The following is a 23,945-nucleotide window of genomic DNA, read 5'->3' on the forward strand; positions in this document are numbered from 1 at the left end:
AGGTAAGTAGCTTATTTGATAGGTTATTATTGATAAACTTTCTTTAAATTAAGTCTTGTGCACATTCAGCAGATAAAGGTTGACTGGCCTGCAGCCTCGAGCATTTACCATCGGTTGGGACTAATTCAAGCATTCTTCCCATCACTTTTTTGTTTTTCTTCAAGTACAGTAAGGCAGAACATGATAGCCAAGAAATATTGTTTGTAGGTTGTACTAGGTTCCCCAAAATAGCTAGGTGCCTCATAAATGTTAGTTTTTAAATGTGTTTAAAAGGTTAAGCTGATGTTCAAGATCTAATAAGAAAAGCAGAGCCATTTGCTTTTGGCACTTAGATGAGTTTTGCCTAGCTGCATAGATAACACCAATGTTTGTTTCAGACAAGGGCAGATGGGCATAGACTAGTTCCTCAGGAACCAAGCTGTGAAGTTCAGAAGTGGCAGTGAGGTATGGATAATCAGTGCCTTCCACTGAACAGGGATTCAACAGAAAGCACCTTGAGCCGCAGACATTGAGAACGGCATAACATCCATAGTTGCTCTTATCTCGACTGGGATCAAGCTCTCCTTTCAAAAGATCTGTTGAAAATGGGGTCTCTGGTTGGCAGAGGACTGCACCCTGCTCAAGTAGGGTCCAGAGTCCTAGTCAGGGTAAGTAATTTACACACCATAAATTAACCTGTGCTCATCCTTCAGTAGCTTGACACAGAGCAGGCAGGTTTCACTTAAGAGGCAGTGTGTAAAGTATTTGTGCAACTCTTAAAACAATGAAACCACCACACAAAAATAATCCACACTAGGTTAGAAAAATAGAGCTTACTTTAATAAACAAAACAAGACCATAACAACAAAAATCTAGCTAGTAAAATTTGAGGGATTAATTTTTAGGAATATCTGCAAACATAGTGCTAAGAAGCGCCAGCCGGGGCTAACTGGTAGCCCTAGACTGGGTCAAATCTGAAAAGTCAAACTGACCGCGATGGAGCACAGGTTGGATACAGGGACCAACCTTGAACACAGTAGTGGCTTGAGAGCCGCGGAAGGGGCAGGGAGACCGCGGGAGGGAATAAACATGAAATTTAATTATAAAAAAACACCTCTTCCGCTACTCCTCTGCCCTCAACGCTCCTCTGCAGGCACAGGCTCCCCGACTGCCGTGCGCCAATCTAGACGCTGCTCAGAGCAGCATCAGGATTGGCTGGGAGTGCCCAGCCAGGGTGCTCCCAGACAGACTGGGAGCCTGTGCAGGCTACAGCACATGCGCGTTTGGCTGGCTCGAGACGGCCGACCAAACACACATGCGCTGTGAAGGGGGAGTGCTGACCACTTCCCCTCAGTGCACGTCACCCCCATGGCCCCACCATTTTTAAAGAAAATGATAATAAACATAGTTTATTATCGTTTATTCCCGCTGCTGGCGGTATGGGTAGATGGGGGGGGGGGAAGGGCAACGCTCAAACGGAGGAGCCGCCACTGCTTGAACATACTGATGAACTAATGATTTGGGCATTTTCAGCCAAAGCTTTTGGGCTTTTCTTTAGGCATTTGGAAATGGCAACTAGGCTTTCTTTTTTTAAACAAAATAATTACAAACTGCGGTGGATCGCTGCCACAGAATGTTTGTAACATGCATACTTTATATCATGAGGTTTTCCTTATTAAAAAAAAATGCAATACTTTTTTTTTTTTTTTTTTACTAGAGTGAAGCTCAGTTATCTTATAAGAGGTCTTTGAAGTGCACAAATTCCCTTTCCTTTGTGCTCCAGCTCCAGACACGGTCCAGGAGGTTATTGTAGCCCTTTGTGAGGGCTCAGGACACAGCCCATTCATGTGTGTCAGCTCCTTCCTCCCATCCTGTCCAGGATGGGCCATCAACATGCAGATGGCCACTCAGTCACACCTAAGCTCCCTTTATGTGTGGCTGCCTTTAGGTAATCCACAAGAACCCAGCTGCCACCCACCCAGATGTGCATTCAGAGACAGGCGGAAGGCACTAGATGATTTAAAGTAAGAAGATACCAATTTTCTAAAAGTAGCATTTTAAAAATTACAATTTAAAATCCGACTTCACCGTAAGTTGTGATTTTAAATTGTGATTCCAAAGACAACACACTTGGTGGTACCATCCCTTCACACTTGGAAATCACACTTAGAAAATGTAATAATGCAGTCTTAATGTTAACCTATGGGAGAGATAGGCCCTGCAGTACTGAAAAATTAATTAGAGTGTTTCACTACCTGGACAGGTAAAACTTAAAAGTATATGTCCAACTTTTAAATACACTCCACCTTGCCGTTGGGGCTGTCCATGGCTGAGGTTAGCGGTAACTTCTATACAGTAAAAAGGAAGGTTTGGGCCTGGTAAAAGAGTTAGCTTGTCATCCCTACAAGGCAGCTTAAAACTGCACACACGGGTTCTGCAAGGGCAGGGCTGTGTCATGTTTAAAGGGCTCCTGGTGTGAGTGGCATATTCAGTGCTGCAGGCCCACCAGTAGCATTTAATTTGCAGGCCCTGGGCACATGTAGTGCAGTTTACTAGGGATTTATAAGCAAATTAAATGGCCAAATTGTGGATAAGTCAGTGGTATCTTTTAGGGGAAGAGCATATGCACTTCAGCACTGGTCAGCAATGGTAAAGTGCCCTTAGACCTAAAGCCAGCAAAAAAGAAGTCAGCAAACAGAAGTTCAGAAGGCAAAAAATTAGGGGAGACCACGCCAAGGATGCAAGGTCTAACAAGATCCATATATCTTTTTTGTTTTACAAAAGGAGAGTGTTTTTGAAAATGGTCACTTGTTTTGTACCTATGGTTTAGGCAAAATTCCACCCTTAAGAGGAAATAGCTTTTCCAGCCTTTCAACCAAGCCCTAGCTAGGTAACCCTTACATAAAATAAAGGTTTCTAAGGCTTTCACATTCTGTATGTAAATGTTCCCTCTCAAAAGCAAAATAATCATTTGTTTTGATGAAGAAGGTAAGACAACGATTGCTGGTGGCTAGGATTGTGCATGTCCAAAGTGTACAACGAACTGGGGAATTCTAGGTCCTTAAATAGTTCAAGCGCACTCTACCTAATAAGCAAGCATTATATTGTGGAAATTTGTAACTTTAAATGCAGCGCCTTAAATTACCAAATGTGCCTTTTGTGAGCATTATACATCTGTGGCATTCTCCCACGAAGGTGCAGCTTTTGTCATGAAGCTTGTGCATATTCCTTTTGCTTGTAGACTTGTCCAACATTTGCTCTTTCACCCTTCCACAGCCTTTCGAGCTGTGGAATCCGGTCCCCAGCGAGTTGGGAAGGAGAGAGAGCAAGAACGACTGAGTAGAGAAAAACGACCTTTGTGATGATTTTAGATCTTGCTTGCTCTTTCCACCAACCAAGTTACTCCCTAATGAAACACAAAATCACATATGTCACTACAAACAGGTGGCAACAGGTCTTGGATCATGTGATGAGAGTATGGGGCTTGCCTGCGGTGAAAGGACACCCTTTGGGGACCCATATAAAAAGTAACATAACAATATCTTTGGTATGTTTTTTATGGGTTTGCTTGTAGTCTTTCATTCCCAATAATTTGTGAACGAGGGAGACCAACTATTAATGGTGCCAGTATCATTATGTAGTTTCCTGTTTTCACTGCATGTTTTAATCTCGTTATCTGGCATGCCCCCTTCTTCAAAGGCGAAGGCTACCATCCTTGCTCAGTGAGGCCATTAGCCAGTTGGGTGGAGGATTTGTGTTTGGGACAAAGATAGCTCCTTTCAGTCCATGGCTCTGAAATTGTACACTACTCAGAAGTCTGACCTTTAGTAACAGTGTTTCAGAGAACTCTGGCTTGTTCATTCAGAGGTGGCTCGATGGAATCTTTGCTTAGAGTGCTTGTGTTCTTTACACATCGATTCGCTACTTCACATGAAATAAGCAAGGTTAAAGACAGAATGTATTTTGAGCATATCTACCTACAGGAAAACATGGGAGCAACATTAGGTAGCGTGCAGTCACCAGTTTGAATGCTGCAGACATCCCAGTAACCTGGGCCAACAATTGCGATTGCATCACAACATTGTGAGCTAGTTTAGTTAAGGGCTGGCAGCCAGGGCTAAGTGTCAATAGGCACCGTGCCTTGGGTGGGGGAGGCTCACCGCAGTGGCTGCTGGTCACAGCAAGCAGGTATGTTAATTTTTTAATTCTCCTTTTGTATAATACACACAAATTAATATTGGGGAATGTCAATGAACAATCATTTTATTTCTGGTGCACTTATTTGTATGTTATTCAGCCATTTCCTATGGATATGCACCTATAGACGTAGGTGAGGCAGGAACACTTTGATTGGTGTTACTCTGCAACTTATTGTTTAATCTATAACATTCCTACCATTCAAACACTGGCACATGCGTTCCTTATATTCTCCCATTAAGTTAGGTCAAGTTCATTGTGTTCACTCTTGTGCAGAAAATGAGGATTGTAACAATCTAGTTGTAACTTCACTAAATAGTCCACTACAGAATTGTAACAAAGCACAGCAAAAGTTCACCTGCTTCTGGAAGATAGCAGTACTGCTATGGTTGGCTTTCGTATTTGAGACCCCAGTCTGCAGATGCCAAAAACAATAATAACTATTCGGATTTGCCACATATTAAGCCCCTTGAGATAAAATGGCAATGGTATCAGAAATTTGGGACAGAAAAATAAAAATATGCATAGTTTCTTCTTTGTGAATGAGTAATGTGCTGTGAAAGTGAGCTTGCTGTGTTAATCCGATATCCATAGTTTTACTGTGCTAATCCGATATCCATAGTTTTAATGTGCTTGTCTATTAGACAAAGTTACATTGAGGAACATACTGATGAACTAATGTTTTGGGCATTTTCAGCCAAAGCTTTTGGGCTTTTCTTTGGGCATTTGGAAATGGCAACTAGGCTTTCCTTTTGTAAACAAAAGAATTATAAACTGAGGTGGATCACTGCAACAGAATGTTATTAACATGCATAATTTATATCATAAGGTTTTCATTAGTAAAAAAAAATGCAATATATATATTTTTTTTAACTGGAGTGAAGCTCCACTATCTTATTAGTGATCCATTTCTATGAAATGGTTGCTGACGCTTATCCGTGTTGTAAAAATAAATTGTCCACCCATAAATTGTTGCCATTCAGTTCCTACCTTGCCTGAGTGCTGCGATTTCCAAGCCATAAGGTGGTTTCCTAGCCTTTGTGTTTTTTCATATTTATTCTCCTTCTAAGGGCCTGCTGGGCATCGTTCTTATGATTATTTTCATTGACATTGAGATCCTTCAATTCCATTTGTGCTGGTCTGCTTCCCCTAATTCACACCTTTTCATTATGCATCTGTTAACCGCTCGAGCACTGTAAATTCAACACCACAAGTATTGCCCTTGTATGCCACACTGCTGTCTGTGTGAGCACAAAAATTGAGTATTTAGATATCTGACTTGCAGCATTTCCACATTGTGCTTTTGATCAATATTTAAAGATTTGAGTTTGTAGTACTGTGCGTGATGTCACTTTAGTGTTACTGTCTCTTTAGTGTTATTAAATTTTCTAGTGTTCTGCTTCTTAAATCTCTTACTGTTAAAAGTTGACCATCTACCCCTTAGAGTATCACACAGGCATTACTGCAATGTGGCAGCCATAACCAGCAAGCCTTTTCAACTACAGCCCTGAGACATCACCTGCTGGTGCATTGTGATGTCAAAATTGCAGCATTGTGGCATCTCTGTAACCAAGGTGGCTCAGCTGGTGTAGGCTCAGTTGGTAGTGTTGAGCCAGTCAGTGTATGGCGTTGGATGAAGCTAATGGTAGTGGAGTAGCAGGTGGGTTATCTTTACCTTTTTAGAGTGTAGCTGAGATTAAAAGAACTTGAGACCACTAATTATCATTGAGAAGAAAGTTTCAGACTTTTGTTAAGGCTTGTGTTGTAGATTTGCTTATGAAATCTACCCTGACTAGGATTTATAAAGAAAGAATTTTGTTGTAGTCGGATTTAGTTCTCCAATAGGTGGTTCTATGCTTGCTTTAACTTTTAAAAGTAAATATAATTTGACAGAAAGGTGGGCTAGTGGTAGTTTCTCCCCACTTAGTCCAATTTGTTTGATTCTCTAGTGGCATACAAAGATTGATCATCAACACATTTCTAGTCTTGCCTCCAAAAGATGTGCACCCATGATGAGCAACATATATGTTCGTAGAATACCTTTCTCAATAATAGTAGGCAGTTATAGATCTAAACTCAAAAATGTATTTGTAAAGAAATTTCTTTTTAAAGCGCGAACAGTAAAAGGAAGCAGCCCTCCAGCTGGAGTCAGTAACTTGCAGTGGTAAAAAGAGGTTTTACTCGGACGCTGTGTTGTCAATCTGGCTATTAGTGATCACCTAAGAGCAAGATTATAATATGTTAAATTTCTGGCTGTAACTGATTGCTTTTGTCCCAGGTGGTGTTCTTGGAAAAGAGAGTAACTGAGTTGGAAAAGGACGCTGCTTCCAACGAGGAGCAACATCGAAGATTGAAGCAGGAGAACCTGCAGCTTGTTCACAGGTAAGAAATTCCACCTACCCTCTGCATAACTCTCCAGTCCGCATTTTATTTGTTATGGAAGGGCTCCAAGGTTTTTCTTAAAAATCATGCACTCTTATGCCATTTGGGAGAGCAGTCTTCCACGCTACAAAACAATGTAACAGAAAAGGAATCTGTATCCTGAATTATCATTACATGACATTTAACGATTAGTTTGAAAATACTGCTGTGTAGTGCGGTGAAGCAGTGAAGGTTTCACTTAAAACGGGTTATTCTAGTCGCAATGCTTCAAATAATAGAAGTATTTGGAGACAGGGTTTTGATATATATTTACTTCTGGGAAAACCACACAGGATACTGTTTTTTATTTTATTTGGGAACACAAGCTGCATGCTGTCCAACTGTATCTTAAGTGCCACTTCACCAGGTGGAGACATGTTATATACCCTGATGATACTTGTTGATATCAGAATTACCTCATAATTAGGGTTAATTATTGTGTTTAGTAAGCCTTGCTGCCCTGGACAAAGCTTTTTCTCCTTCAGGAGACTGCTATAAAATACAATAATGACCGGGACCCATCTGCACAGTGAGGCTATTCTTCAGTTGAAATGATTTCACACATGCGCATTCAAGGAACCCTCATGCCACACAACCTTAAAATGCACCTTAAATGTCTCAAACTCCAGCTACCTCTTTAAACGTTCAGAAACTTCTGGGAGTCAGTACCTCATAAAAGCTTAGAATTCTTAGGGGGCACGTCTCCGTAGTATGAAAACATTTAAATTAGTAGAATGTTTCCAGTCTCTCCCTATCTTTTTCTTGTAAAAGCCTATAAATTTGGCCATAATAATTCTGAAGAGCTAATCTTAAAGCGACTGTTCTTCCTTAAGGATCCTTCCATGAAAATTAACTTTTCAATATAGATTTTTTTTTTTAATGCAGGCTAATTTGCACTAACGCAGCAGTTTATGGCTCTCCAATACTTTCAGATAACGAGTCAGAATTCTGACAAATGACATAGGGCCACAAACTGAGTATGGATATGAGTCGCTGCTATTGTACCATTAGTGCTGAATTATTGAGTAGCTGGTCTCTTTGACTTGTGTAAAGTGACTGAAAATACAACTAATCCCCTTATGCTTTGATGTAATTTGTTTGTGAAGGGCTAACGCTCTTGAGGAACAGCTGAAGGAACAGGAATTAAAAGCAGAGGAGGTGCTGTCTGAGGAAATCAGAAGACATAAAGATCTCCTGAGCAAGACTGAGAGAGAGAAGGACATGGATTATGAGCAGTTGGCTTGCAGGTAATGAGCTCACAACTCGGACCAATTTAGGTTGTCCCCTTTTTATGTAATTGTTTTGCAATAGAACATTTGACTTTCAGTAGCATTCCATTTTTTCCTCAAATGCAAGGCATGTTTGGGAACGTGTTAACTTGTCAGGTACTTGTTTCCTAATTTTAAAAGAATTTAAGGGTCTCCCACGGCTAATGATATGTCATCATCCAGTGCTTTCTTTTATTAACATTTGTCTGACAAGAAAAAGCTCTTTAAATTTCTTTGACACATGATCATTTGGACCCTGGAATGGATATTTAGCTATCATGCCACTTTCTGTATAAGTATTTACATCCCCACATGTCGGTCCCAGGACTAATTGCTTACATAACCTCATTCTACCATTGTGGACTGGTGTAGCATGTCCTAGGAATGCCCTGGTTGTGGGCATTTATCCACTCATCACTACAGTGGGAGCAAGGAGGTTCATGATCAATTTCTTGCCATGGTAATGAATTTGTATGCTCATTTCTACTTTGAGTAATCTGTTACATTCCTCAGTTCTCGCAGTGAGCAAAAGTAAATAAAGCCTACTTTCTTACCAAAGCTCTCGGGACATTACGTTCCCATTACGCCTCCCCCATTCTTGCTACAGCAGAAAGGAAGGTTAACAGTTACACCCCTCCCTAGTAGTTCTGTTGTGCCAGCCAACATGCATTGGTTTACCTACTGCGTTGTTGCATATTATTTGCTTCTTAAGAGTCCCGCAACCCAGCTATTTCCTGGCTGCTTGGTACCATGGTATTGTTTTTTTTCTTTTACATTAATCTATGAATAACAGTTTTCTCTGCAAATGGGAATTTGAGATGACCATGTCACACCCGGGTTTCCATGCTCCAACTTTGGTGATAGTGGTTATGGCGTAGTGGGGGCCATTAGAAGCAGTTAAGACTGTTAAAATACAGCAAAAAAAATTATTTTTCAGGGTAAACTGTAATGTATGTGCTGTGTAAATTTTTTTTAGGATGCGTATGTCCCTTATTTTCTTTACTTTTACTTGGCTAAAGATTGTTGGAGTAGCGACATCATTGCCATCAGGTGCAGGAGCCACAGTAAAGCCCTATCCTGTAAAGCCCTATCCTGCACTGTAAAGCCCTATCCTGCAAAGGCCCTATCCATGGCGGTGGCATCGCTTCCAAGCATATTACAATGTTCCCACCGGGCTGATCGGTGGGAACATTGTAACACGCGTTCCCACTGGGCTGACTGGTGGGAACAGTACTATGATATTGGCCTCCGTTTCTTTAAGGGAGCCAAGGCCAATACTGTAGCACACAGCACCCTCGGAATGCGCACTGTCTGCAAAGCAACTCCGACTGCTGTCACCTTGTCTGGAACAACGTTCCCAGTGGGAACGGCGGTCTCCTGGTGGGTCTGCCCGCCAGGGTTGTAATGTGGCGGTCGGATAGCCAGCCTCATAATAAAAGAAAATGTAGGTAAAAAATGCAACCAAAAAAAGACTTAATTCCAAGCGCTGCATTGCCCAAACGCATAATACACTCTCTGCAGGAGCAGCTTGATTTAATTTTCCCATGCAACATCTAAGGAACTTTGCCACTGATTATTTTATCTTGATTTCAGATAGTGTCAGTTATGGTCTAATTCACCTTTTCTCCCTCAGCTGCTATTTCTATCCCTGTTCCACCCCTTTATCATATGAGAGTGTCAGTTTTTGTCTTCTCTATTAAGATCATGGTTTCATTCCTCTGTTCAGAAGCTGCCTTTGCTGCATGTGCTATTGAATGTTTGGTTTTACTATTATGCCTTAGTCTGGTGAAGTTCTTTTACTGACTACAGAGCATGATATAACTGTTTAGTTACTGAGAGCATAGTGTAGATTTGTGTAGCTCTGTTGCTAAGCTAACGTAAATATCCACCTGTAAATGTGTATGGTAAATGCATGGCTACAAAATCGTTAAACCTTGAGCGGCAAAGAGACTGCTAGCTACATTGTTGAACCAAAGCTCTAAGCACCTGATCTGATATGATACCTTTGCTGTGGGGGTGATGTAAGTTCATTAAACTTGGTTTTTTTTTGTTTTGTTTTAAGAGTAAAGGCTATTGAACATGAGAATCGCGAATTAAGATCTACTATCCCGTGCATCATAGCACATGCTGAAAGACTGGAGGAGGTGAGAATAAAAACATGTTACTCTTGACACTATAGGCCTTGGTTTAATCCTCTGTCCTTATCCCCTCTACTGCAACTTGGTGTCTTTCCACATAGGATCCCTTGCTATTTCTCTGACATCAGGAAACTATCTCCCCACCCTTTAACACAAATCAGAATTTCTAAATTCCCTATTTGGATGCTAAAATGGTGGAACACTTGTTTGTCCTTTTCTGTTTTAGTCTCATTTGGTACCTTTGTTTTTACATGCAGTCCACTTTTTTTTTTAAACAATTGTGCCAACTGCCCACTCATATCTTAACGTCTACCATTAGGTAAATGAATACGGCCCTTGAACGTTCCTATTCTTCCCAAACAATATAAATGTGTTGAATGTGATCAGGGGATGGGAACATGAGTGATTGTTCTTTTTAGGAGGTTAGGAGGCATGTTGCCTTTCAGGACAAATTCTACCTTACAGTTAGCCCATACAAGCGTGGGCGGTGTTGATCCATGCCAGTTATTTTGGATATCACCACAGAAAATATTTGCATAAAGTAAACTTGAATAGAACCCATTTATCTTGTTATCCTGAAAATGGCATGCATCAAGCCCTCCTGGACCTGCATTGGATAACTGTTTGGAGTTATAAAGTCAATCCCATTAAGATGTGTGCATTCCTATTGGCACAGGACACTGGTGTAAATTGCTAAGCACTACAACGTGAAAGGATGTGATTTCCAACTCAGCAAAAATATATTTTTAGGTTTGTTTCATGTCTCTTGGACTTTTGATTTACAGATCAAGCGTCGAATGATGGACAAGGCTGAAGAGACCTCTCATGAACTGAAGGAGGCTCATTCCTGCACAAAGAAGCTTGAAGATAAGCTCGGCTGTGAACGGCATAAGCACCAAAAGGAAAGCGAGTCTTCCCAGAAGGTGAGTTTAGGTAGAGAATTGTGGTAACCATGTCTTCACACATGCACAGCGGACCTCTGGGCATTACATTAGGCAGGATTCATTACACACCCCTTTGACTCCATTAAATATTTTTAATAATGTGCCAGCCAAAACAAAATTGCCATTCCCAAAATTGACCTGTCCACTTTCGTCACAGAGTTTTGGTGTTAAGGTTATACTTTCAGAGAGTGGAAGGCATTCTTCTGCCAGACGATTTGCTGTAAATAACCATGCATCAGTCTTTAGGGCAGAACTGGGGTATTCTTAATAGGAGATAACTACGTTGGCATTGCTTGTCCTTTAGCGACTGGACTTGGCTAGAGCACAGATAACATGGATTTATACTTTTATATGTAACATGGCATAATTGTGGAGTACCCGAAAACAATTAAGGCATGTATTAGTCATTAGGTTTCTGAAAATTACATAAAGGGCTCTTGGGAATTCTACAGTGTGGCATACCATGACTATCTTCTCGTCAATAAACACTGCTGCTGTAGGTATATTTGCCTTTATCTATTTTGTGCATGCATTATCTGCCTTACTTTTGGTTCTCATCGCCTGCGTTTTTTTTAATGTTTAGCTGGAGAGATCTTCTCCTGTTTAAACTGATTTTAAGGTGCTGTGGTTACTTCACAATTTTTTATAACTCGTGGTGCTGGCTCTGATTCATAGTAGATGGGTAGAAAACACTTGGGAAAAATTTGTGGTTTTCTCGCTCAAAGTCTGCACCCTCACAAGCTGTGAATATACTGTTGAAATATTTTTCTACACGAAGCTGCTAGGGTAAACCGCTAGACAAGGCTATAGTTGTGTTATTACGGTTGCCAGAATTCAGTTTGAGTTCACTTTTCACCTGTTCAGTATCCATGATAATACTTTGATCAGCAGAGGTTAAAACTCAAGTATACTATATTTAAGACTTAAATGCAACACTAATAAGACTTGGCGAAAATTAACATTTTACACTTTTACCCTTAGCATTTGGCTATAGGAATCTAAAATTGGATGATTTATAAAGACCACCACGCATATATGAAATATGGACTTAAATTGTAAGGGTACATAGTTGCACACCTGTGCCCTCCAGTTTTTGTTTCTATATCCAAATGTGCCTGTTTCTTTTATCTTCTATTTATTAATAACGTTTTTCATGACGTGTCCTCTCTGGTATTGGATCTTTCATATGCTTATGTTACTCGCTGGTTTCCTAAGGAGCCTTTTCAGATGTTTCTATCTAAGTTAAAGGCTATATCTTTTTTGAGCATGTGTATAATACAGTTTGCCATTAGCATGGCTCACTGTTTTAGGTATTTATGAGTACATATGTCCTGTGACTTGTTTGATGGTGAGGTTTGTTGTTGGATTAATAGGTAAAGTATCATCTGTTCTGTTGGATAGTTTTGAGGCGAAATGTCATTGCCTAATAAATTAAATTTCGGACCTGTAATTTCACTCCATCAAATGCCTTCTGTACCCTTTTTCAGGAATCTAGTGGAAATGGATGTTACCAAAGGGTTTCTAGTTCCTCAAGTTAACTTTAATTTCCTTAGGCCTCACCTAGAGACAGCTTTTAGACCTATTGTCTACAAAATAATATACTTAGTGTGGGCTTTTGGGGAACCCATTGTTCAGGTTGGGTGACTGGCTTTTTCCGTTTTACTGCTCTCCTTATCTGTTGATGTTGATCCTCCCTATTCTTGTGTGTCTTGTCCCCCAGGGAACACAACACTATGCAAATAAAGCAATGACTTCTGGACTTCCACAGGTTCTTTGGGCTAACATTTTTTGGTAATCCACTCGGAGGGAAGGGAGCTTAACTTTAAACTGCATGTCATGAGATAGGATTAGTTTCCTGAATGGAATACTAAGATCTGACTGCAAAGACCATCAGGAAACCTAGGCCCCCAGGTAGGTGGATCGCTAGCCTAATTGAACACCCAGTCTCTGTTGCTTTGCCCCAGACTGTCCAGTGAGCTGCTTTCACTTTGTTCATTTTATTGGAAGTGGCCTAGTTTTCTTCTCACTCGGGTGAGGGGAAGGAGGCTTACCACTGCTCTTATAGGTATTGTGATGTACTTGCATCCTAGCACACCGTGTTCCCTTAAAAGCTTATGTTACAAAGCTAACCCACTGTATATATGGCAGGTTTCCCAGAGTTATTAACAGAGTAAATATGCATTAATGGTTGTGACTCGGAGCGCTCCATCCCAACTTACAGAGACATTACTGTTAGTCTTGAGGTCCCTTAGGAAGTCTTGTTATTCAAGCTATTGTTGCGCTCACACACCGCTTAACAAGAACACTTCTTGTTTAGATATTACAATGACCGTATGTTTTCTTTTAACATTCTTTCTCTTGAAGAAATGCCGCTAGAATTTGCTGATCAGGAAGCGTATGTCTGCAAGACCCCGCAGCCCCATCCTACCTATCATAACTACAGTGGTTTGCAGTAGCTTCGGCAGAACGAGATGGGGAGATGTGTAGTGCAGCAGGAATTTGTGGGTTAATAAACTTGCAATGAAATTTCTTTGGTGTGCCTTGTCAATGTGTGCTACTTCAGAGTTTTCCTGCAGTGGCAGTCAAGAATATGGCTTTCCCAGGTAATAAAATCGTCAGAAGACATATGTCGTCATGCTTTTTGTATTTTGGAAAAAAACGAATATATGTTGATCACTGTTTTAATTTTATAGCATCCATCGGCTAAGTGATCATGAATAAATGAAGTGCACACATATACGAGATGTGAAGCAGATGGAAAGTACAGCCAAATTATTTGTTTTAAAAGCCGATTCTAACTCTAAACACATCTGAGAAAGGTCCGATGTTCTTAAAGTAGTACATAAAAAGACAAGGCAGTTTTATCGGATGCAGTTAAAACACCAAAAGTCAGGTTGTTGTGGAAAATTAAATGAAAATAAAATCTAACCAAATGATGGAAACGAATTTTAAGTGAATAAAGACGTGAAATATATTGAAGTAGAGACTACAGTGCCAAATTGTGCACCAGAAAGAGACAATGAGCAAACAAGCAAGTTGGGTTAGTAGAAGCGAATAGTTGGAAGACCTAAATGAGCAGATTTACCCTTTGTTAAATTAGTTAAACCAGTAGGATCTACTCTATGGCAACAAAATTAATACTTTTATGTTATTTTAGAACACTGTTGTGTGGCAGCCAGTGAGAAACTGAGGCCAGACTAGAACCCTGACTCCTCCATTGTTTAGCTTCTTTCCATTGGTGAGCATTACAGGAGAAGTGGGCGTGGCACTGGGGTGTACTTATAAATGGTGATAGATGACTAGTGTGCCCAGATAGCTCTTATCCTCACCAGTCTCCAGCTGCTTTTTACATTCTGTCAATGCGCTGCTGTGGGCCTAAGAAAATCCTGGCTTGAATATCCTCCAGGTAATCTTGCCAGTGTTTGTGCAGGACAGAATGGAGTGAAGATTGACTGGCTGGCACCCTTCATGATCCTCTTGCTCGCATACTCGCTCCTGTTTTAGTTTAAAGTACCTGAGAGCCCGAAGCATTTCATCATGAATAAATGTGTTTTTTTCCATGTGGCATTTCTTTTATATTAGTACCATGGGATAATTTTAATATGTCATTTCATTTTTTTGGGCTGCTTCACAGATCATACTTACCATGGTAACATGCTTAACGTTTAACATTCGGAATTATAACAGAGATATGCAGTTGGCATTGGTCTTGAGTTGACAGTCCTCTTGATACTTTACTGAGTGACAAGCTAAATGGTAAAAACTAGACACTAATTTTGTAAGATTGCCCAGTAAGTGATGGCACATGCAACATACTCGCCAAGAAGTAGCTTTAAACTAAGAAAAATATAGTGAAGTAACTTGTAACTGCACTATCACATATATCATGCATACAACATATATAAGATGATATTTTGAATTATGTGTTTAGTTTTCATGTCAAAATTAAACATATTGACAGACTTTAGAAGCGTTAAGAGTCTCAAAACTAACGGTTTGGCGAGGCATAACACAGAAAATCCCAAAGAGATGAATATGTATACCTTTCAGTTTGCAAAGGAGGCTAAGAGTGGCATAATGCTATGAAATAAGCGAATGATCACCAAGACTTGTCATGCTTCAGTTAATAAAAGCTAATATATTTAATGAGCTAAACTGAAGCAGGAACATCAATGAAGATAATAGGAAAAATGTCATCCATAGTGGTAGTGGTTGCGAAAAATACACCTTGGTCTGGATGGCCTCATCACATCAGAGTTCCATGCATAGCTGTAAGTTATTTTCAAACCATGCTTCTACCAGTTTCTCAGTGATCCCCGCATCCTGGTTTAAGTGGTGGTGGAGCGGGAAATGGAGTTCCATGGAATGCTATCAAACTTTCCTTTTCCATAAGGTTAATTATTAAGGTTCATATGAGGTGAAGGGAATTGGCAGTCCTCTGAATTAAGGAATATACATTCTGAAGCATTCTGCTACTTCCACAGTGTATGCTTATTGCTACTTCCACAGTGTATGCTTATTCACTAAAGACAACTAGTATTTCTCCTAACCCCAAACCATTCCATATCAAAAAGGGGGACACGGTCAATGTATGAAAAGGTCTGCCACTTATAGCGTCCTGGGAGATTTTAATATGGTCCTTCCATGCAGATCCTGCATGGATGGCCACCATATCCTCTCATCATAATTAAAAATAAACCTATATTGTTGATATACGGATGACTGTAATGCACACCATACAGGGGGATACCTGCCCTTTTTTTGTCTACCAATTCATTTAATTTCGAGACTCGAGACATAGGGCCTGATTACAACTTTGGAGGAGGTGTTAATCCGTACCAAATGTGACGGATATACCACCAGCCGTATTACGAGTTCCATAGGATATAATGGACTCGTAATACGGCTGGTGGTATATCCGTCACATTTGGGACGGATTAACACCTTCCTCCAAAGTTGTAATCAGGCCCATAGAGTGGATGTACTGGAACAAAAACACCATAAACTCGAGATTGGATTGGCAGAGTAAATTACAATTACTAGCTAATTATGATCTGAGCCTGCCGATATCACACTTATTCTTCCTCTGTCATATCGCTAAGCACTGAGACCCAAGACATAAGAGTGCAACTCTGGCGATTCCAGATGTCACTGATGAAACACTTCCCCCTATGCTCACAGCAAATACAACACACTTCCCACCGAGCATCTCACAACACATCCAATAATGAACTTCCATGCCCAGGAAGTACTATATAAATGAAATCAAAATGCAAATAAATTATTTCAGGTATAATGGTTTAGATCTGCATTTAAAGGTGGAATGTACGTGGGGACCAAAGAGTGTCCCATTGTTAAAGGGTTTGAGCTGCTTTCTGATGATTGAATGCAAGCTGGAATGTTTCAGAAAGTTTCCTGGGTATGTTATTGAACAAACGAGGGAATCACGAGTGCTGCATATATACTTGAAAAATAAAGAGCAGGTGGTTATCAACACAGTGGCTCTTAGGCAAGCTGATAGTCTAAAGCAGTGGCTCGTAACCTGTAGACTTGGGACCCTGGGAATCCACGATGTCTACTCGGGGGTCCATGACTGCTTAGCAGATTAAATAATAGATTAATAAAGACCTTGTAAAAAAATAAAAATATAACATTGAACATTTTGCAATGGGAAGTAAATGTGAAGGAATTTGCAGTTGGAGCCTAAAAATTAGGTTGGTGTCCTCCGACTGATTCGCGACTCAGTGAAAGAATAAAAAAAATAGTATATGATAAAGTTAGATATATTTATTTTTTTAAATATATTTGTGAATTAAAATAAATTATCATTTGTGTACATGTTTGATGAATGTTTATTTCTGTATTTGTATGTATTTGTTTGAGGTTCAAATCATCCACATTAATTAAATCGGGCTCCTCTTTTTTCAGAAATGACTCAGTGCCGTCCCCCGCACCCCCAGCCCTCCCCCCCGCTTCCCCCCCACACACCCCGAATACCAATAAAGATTCAGTGGGGGTCCCTGGATTTAAGTAGGAGTCTGCAGAAGACCAAAGGTTAAGAACCACTGGTCTAAATCACTGTTTCAATCTGAAGAAATAAAGGCTGATTAAGATCTGCCGGGCCTTTTACCTGTGACCTCAGGGAAGTCACATTCAAACAACTCCCACACGCATTAGTGGATGCTTTAGTCTGAGTTTTTTATGTGGAAAACTTGCCATTCACTCATAAAACAATCCATACACAATTAGGTGTGTTGCAGGAGGCAGAAGACACTCCGGCTTAAGTGAGACCCCAGCCGCAGATCAAATGTATTAAAAACTAAATTACAGAGGACAATTTCAAATAATAAAAGACAGTTAAGATTGTCTCAGTAAAAACAAAAAAAAAAAGGCTGGCATTTTATTTTGAAGGTGTTTGATCTATGCAAAATGAGTGCATTGGTACATTGAGGATTATAAATGAGCTTTATAGGTTAAAAGCTTGTGTCTCTACTCCGCTTACCCCCACCTCTCCACCCCCAAAAAACAATCCTAGTTTTTGTTTTTTACTTCATAACAAGTGAGTTTCTAGCCCCCAGCATCATCAAATGTCATCCTTAAAACAATATTTTATATTCAGCAAATAAAATGTATATATTTTTTTGTTAACTGTATAAATGAACTGCTGCATAGGAACAATGTGGGGGAAGCACTGTAAGTCTAGAAGAAACAATGTCGGAGAGAGTACAGATAGGATAGCAATTTAAAAGGTTAAACTGAGTTTCAAAAAGTAAGAAACAATTAAAATTTAATTTTAAACATGAGAGTGATCAGGTTGAGACTTTTTAGGAATAAAAGTAGAAGTGTGGGGGAGCATAGGGGAAGTCAAGAACTTGGGCATATAAGCACATAGTTCAACGTGGTGAATAAAGAGTTAAGAAAAGAAGTGAGTGGGTGCAAACTCATATGATTTGGAATCTGAGATGTAGTGAGATAAAAGATACTAAAGAGAGATGGTTGAAAACCACGGGGAAGCTTTTTTGTAAGTTGGCTTTGTATAGTGCGGATGCAAAAAAAAAAAAAGAAGACCAGTACTTGAGAAAACAAGAGTGTGTGTTTAAGATGGTTAGTAGCAATTTGTTTAGTGACAGAGAAGGCAGTGATTGTTAGGAACTTATAAACAGTTGAAAGCAACAGGAAGGACAGGTAGAAATAAATGTGGGGTGAAAGGAAAACACCTTGGAAGAAGAGGATTTTAGTTGTGTACAGGTAAAGCTGAAAGTAGTGGGTAGTCATCCGAAGCAGATCAGTAGAAAAGAATCTGAAAGGTTAAAGAAAAAAATACATATGGATTTTGTCATTAAATAGACAAAGTCATAAAAATGATAATTGGTCATATAGAATTGTTGTTAATGGAGAAGTGGGCTATGAGAGCCCTGATGCATACCATAGAGAAAAAAACTACAGAATGGAACAAGCCATTCAGGCAATAAGAGATGCACAATGTACATAATAGGGTGATCAAATATATTGAAAGAATAAAGTGATGAGCTCATTAGTTTCAGTTAAGAGCTAGGTTTATGTGGAAAGAACAGAATAAAAGTCATATTGTAAGTGTTAAGAATACAGGTTGAAGCAGATCTCAAAGCTAATTTGCTTTAGTTTAGATAGAAAGACAGAAGACTGATAGAATGGAATGTGCAGCAAAGAAGGAGGAACGAGTTATGTTCTTTGAGGAAAGGGAATGCAGAGGCACTAATATCCAAATACATTTGTGTAAAATGTGTTTCTCCAGTATTGGATCTTTCATAGATTCACATGCTTGAATCATCCCCATCGTCAAAATGGGAATCCCACAGTATAATAACATAGCAGTATATATCATTACCATAGGCCCTAATGGTAAAGAACAATCTCTTTCATAGCATATTAGTGTCCTTTTTAAAAAAAGACAACTTGACTTATGACCAATCAGGTGACAACACCCTCTAGAACACTCCCAAGGGAGGCTGATCCCCTCAGATTTTCTACTGCATGTTGTGTGAGAGGGAGTCTCCCTGGGATCTTCCCATTTCTTTCTTCAGGTATTTCAGATTGGATATGGCTGACACACCTAAAAAGGATTATTTAGATCCTGTTCTACATGTGGAAAAAAGATTACTTATTGATGATCGTCATAAGGGTTGTATATACTGCCTACATCCTCACCACAAGGTAAAGGACTGCAAGATTTGCTGCAAATTTTTATCGAAAACTCTTAAAGCTCGAGAAGGCAGACTCTTATTATGGCTACAAAAATCTCAGGCCTCAATATCACTCAGTTCAGAAGAGGACTCAGACCCTTTTCCTATTCCTCCCAAAAAAACATCAAAAAGGAAAATATTCTTAGAGGAACAATCTAAGTCTTCAAAGAAAGCCTTTAAAAAGTCTCAACATGACTCAGACTGCCAAAGGCACAGCTGACACAAATAAGAAGACATGCGGCTAGGTGGAGTAGATCTTGTCCTTCTACTCCATCCAGAAAGTCTGTCACCTCTTCTAAACTGTCTTCAGAATTGCCAACGGCAAAATCAGCTTTGAAGCTCTCGTCGACGGCAACATTGACGATGGCGGGGACAAGTACACTAACATCGACTGTGGCGTCATCGACAACGACACCGTCAATGTTCGCACTGACGCCTATCCCGTTGACAAGCTCGTCGACTACATCACAAGCATTACTGCCGACGAAGGTTCCATCCAAGAAGACTCCACGGCCGTTGACATCATCGATGATGCTACCAACAACAGTTCCACCATCGACTTACCACTGACGATCCCACCGTCGATGGTACCGATGACCTCGTTGAAGACTGATTCAAATACAAAACTGCCACTATTTACAATTCCACAACCCTCGTCAACGTCATTGTCAACAACACTGTCAACGGTTATCAGGATATCAAAAAAGATCATTAGACCAGAGCATACCTTCTCCTAGCAAGGTTTCTCCTTATCCTCCTAGCCACTTTTCAGATAAAGAGGATTCGGACGCTGAGGGTCCATCCGGGTTCGAATATCATCCATAGCAGCTAGGAGTAAAATGCCAATATTTGGAGAGGATGATGACCAATATTATGGTGGCTAGTATAAAGAACCAAGATACGCTAGTAGACCTTCCCCTTCTCAGAGTTCTAGATTACAAGAGCAACATCGGGTGCCTCAAGACTTGGTATAAGTACCTGTAACATTACTGCAAGATTCGCAAAGGATGTTGAACGATTACCAAACTAGGGACCAAGATGCGCCTCGCCAACCAGATACAGATCAGCTACCTGCTCCTTCTCCGACTGCACCCAAGAATGGCTCGTCTGTCTACCATTGCTGCTCCTCCGAAGGATGATCCTTCTTCATCTAGTGATGAGCATGAAGAAGGCAAAATTCAGGACACTCGTTCTCACCATGAGTGGGATGAATACTTTTTGCCAACACGTCCCCACCGCCTTAGCATTCAGTTGATTCTCTGCTTGAGGATATTGGTGGGTTTCATGCAATCATGGTAAGGGCTGCTGACCGATTCCATCTCCCCATGTCAGTAAAGCAGACAAACTGCTCCTTGTATGATTTTAAATAACCTCAAAGAAAATTGGTAAGGGCCATACCGATAATTGGTTATATTTTGTTCAAGCAGCACAACACCACTCCAAAAATCCAGCAACGCCTATTTCAGCTCCTCCTGATAAAGAATGCAGGCATCTCTATAACATAAGAAACGCTCAATAAAATTTCTGCAGTTAAAGTATAAGGAGCTAACGCACTGGCTATAATGGCACACTATGACAGACAAATATGGTCTGACATTGGGGATTTTCTCAAACTCATTCCTGAAGAAAGAAGAGCAGAAGCAAGAAATTGCTGCAAGAACGAGAAGGAACATCCTCTGATATAAATATTGAGCTATGGATATAGCATCGACCGGATTCCGGCAGTTTGCAGGAGCTGCAGTCTTACGGAGACAAGGATGGCTAAAATGTACTACTTTTAGGCCGGAAGTACAGATAAAGATTATAGACATAGCCTTTGACGGACAAGTGCTTTTTGGGAAACACTTTGATGAACTGCTACAGACTATAAAGGCAGACACAGCCCGGTTGTTAGGTACACTGCAATTCCGTAAAAAGCTCCCTTTAGATGAGCTAGAGGGAGAGGCCTCTCCATCTAGAGGTGCTTATCAAAAATGTCATCAACCTTACCACCAACTTAGGCCTTATATCCAACAGCAGACATATAGGCAGCCACCTTTAGCAGCTTATCACAAGCAAGGGCCTCGCAAGAGACAGGTCTCTCATGGGAAGGACTCTTAACAGAACAAAGTGACCTTGTATCGAGTGTAGTCTACCACCTCTCCCAAATTTAAACTCGGTGCTAATATTACCAACTACCTTCACCATTGGTGAAGCATAACATCGGACAAGTGGGTACTAGACCTTATTGCCCACGGATACACTCTGGAGTCCATCCAACAACCACCAAAAACTCTGCCAACAGGTGCGCACCCACCTCGTCTTCACTTACTGGGTCAAGAAGCCTGCATCATGCTGGAGAAAGGAGCAATAGAGGGAGTTCCTCCATCCAATAGGATAATGAGTTTATATTCCAGCGTTTTCTTAATCAGAAGGAAATCAGGGTAATGAAGACCCATTGTAGACTTAGGGAAGCTGAACAAATTCCTGAAGAAGCAATATTTTCATATGATCACACTTTCAGACATTCTCAAGCTTTTGAACCAGAAATATATGATCAACTTGGATCTGCAAGATGCATACTTTCATATCCCCATTCATCCCTAACATCTCAGTTTTCTCAGATTCACGTTGGCCGACACTCACTACCAATTCAAAGTTCTTCCCTTTGGTCTCAAGTCGGTGCCACGTATTTTCACAGAGTCCCTAGCCCCAGTGGCTGCCTCGCTCAGAAGTTCAGGGCATCAAACATTCCCATATCTCCACAAATGGTTGATAAAAGCACCATCGGCCGCTTAAGCAACATAAACCACCTTAGCCTGCCTGAAGCTCTTAAACAACCTGGGATTAACTTTCAACCATCTCAAATCATCCACCTTACCAACAATGCAAATACTATTTCTTGAAGAAATTCTCAAAACTCAACAAGACAAAGCATACCTATTGCAGGATAGACAACAACGATTACAACGTCTGGCAGTGAAAATACAAACAGTGCGTTTCAGAATGGATTTACAAATGGCTTTTGGGGATGATGTCCTCTTCTACAGATCTCCTACCATTTGCTCGGGTGAAGATGAAACCCTTGCAGGAAGAGCTTGACAAACAGTGGTTGCAAGTAACCGGGTCTTTCGAGGATCCAATCAAGATTTCACCTCAAAATATATCAGCGTTGGCTTGGTGGACAGTTATGCACAATCTAGGCAAAGGCCTCTCATTCCTTCCTCAGCTCCTCAACTACGTTATCACCACAGATGCATCTCTGGAGGGATGGGGAAGACACTTACAAGAATTACAGGTCCAAAGACAGTGGACTGCAGCTCAAAAAAAACTCTGTATATCAACCACCTAGAACTTTGGGTGATCTACCTCAGTCTTCAAGCCTTCCTGCCGAGAATAGAAAATGCTTCAGTCCCCGTGCAAACAGTCAGCACAACAAGCATATTTTACATGAACAAGCAGGGAGGTACCAGATGACTTCCCCTATCGTCAGAAGTGCAGAGGATTTGGATTGGACGATGAAGCATGGCATCACTCATAGAGCAGAGCACGGTGCCTGACTCAACAACACTTTAGCTGGTAGCCTCAGCAGAATGACATCAACCTGCCACTAAAGGGAACTGGATCAAGCCACTGTGGACCACATATTCTCTCTGTGGGGCAAACCTACACTAGACCTCTTTGCAACACCACAGAACAGCAAATGCCAGTACTTTGCAAACTGGTATCCCCATCCAGGATTGTGGGGGGATGCATTTTTGATAAGATGGTCCATAATCTTTGCTTAGGCCTTTCCCCCAATTTCTGTGATCCGGAAAGTTCTCAGAAAATCTAATCAGAAAGATGTTGAATCATACTGATAGCTCCCAGGTTGCCCAGGCAACACTAGTTCACAGAGCTTCTCCTGCTGTTTGACGTCAACCACATTCGCCTCAAGCCAGTGCCTCATCTGTTATCGATCAACAATGGCCAAGTCCGGACCCAGCATCTCTCCACTTGTGTGCATGGCTCCTGAATTCAATTAATTCAAAGACCTGAACATCTCTCAAGACTGTTGAGAGATGTTATCTAAGACGCAAGGAGACTCAATGTTGAAGACATACAGATTAAAATGGAAAGATTCTGCATGTGATGCTCGAAGTCCGGCTTACATCCTCTTCAAATATCACCGAAACAGCCCCTGCCTTACTGGCTCTGTCAGGTCTGGCTCATTCTTCTTTAAAAGTACATCTGGCTGCAATCTCAAGATATGCTAGTTCACATGGTTTTGCCTCCTTATACTCCAGGAGAGTCATTAAACAGTTCCTTAAAGGGCTCTTTAGAGTTATTCCTCCAGTGAGGGTTACACCACCTGAATGGCACCTAAACATAGTTTTAGCACAACTAATGAAGCCACCATTGAAGCCCATTCACAAGGCTGGCCTCAAGTTCCTCACCTGGAAGGTCTCTTTACTCCTAGCTGTTACAAGTGCTAGAAGATAAGTGAAATTCCGGCTTTCACCACAGGGACCTTTCTTTTGCCTCACAGATGACGCAGTTATTCTTCAAACAAACTTGAGATTCATTCCTAAAGTACCTTGTGACTTTTATCTTAACAAAGCTATAATTCTAAGAACTTTCTTTTCGAATCCAAACTCACCGGCAGAAAGATCTCTGCATCCCTTGGATCTCAAAAGATGCCTCAAGTTTTACTTGCATCGTACAAAAACTCTCAAGAAGACTACTCAACTATTGGTATCCTATAGTCAAAAGCATACAGGACTCCTGTGACTAAAGGAACTCCAGTGACTAAAGCAA

General features: G+C 40.7%; 1 protein-coding gene across 3 annotated transcripts in view; it reads left to right on the plus strand.

Annotated features, from left to right (window-relative positions):
• RAB11FIP3 (RAB11 family interacting protein 3) overlaps positions 1–23,945 on the plus strand; it is a 579,011-nt gene that overhangs the window by 468,775 nt on the left and 86,291 nt on the right. For 2 of the 3 annotated variants that reach the window (XM_069210357.1, XM_069210358.1), the window contains 4 exons: positions 6,455–6,558; positions 7,704–7,844; positions 9,928–10,009; positions 10,789–10,926. In XM_069210357.1, the coding sequence (XP_069066458.1) occupies positions 6,455–6,558; positions 7,704–7,844; positions 9,928–10,009; positions 10,789–10,926 (465 nt within the window). Of the gene's footprint in view, positions 1–6,454; positions 6,559–7,703; positions 7,845–9,927; positions 10,010–10,788; positions 10,927–13,311; positions 13,495–23,945 lie in introns of those variants that run through there. The other variant, XM_069210359.1, reaches the window with a different exon arrangement.

Source organism: Pleurodeles waltl, chromosome 10, assembly GCF_031143425.1.
Source record: "Pleurodeles waltl isolate 20211129_DDA chromosome 10, aPleWal1.hap1.20221129, whole genome shotgun sequence".
Classification (NCBI taxonomy): Eukaryota; Metazoa; Chordata; class Amphibia; order Caudata; family Salamandridae; genus Pleurodeles; species Pleurodeles waltl.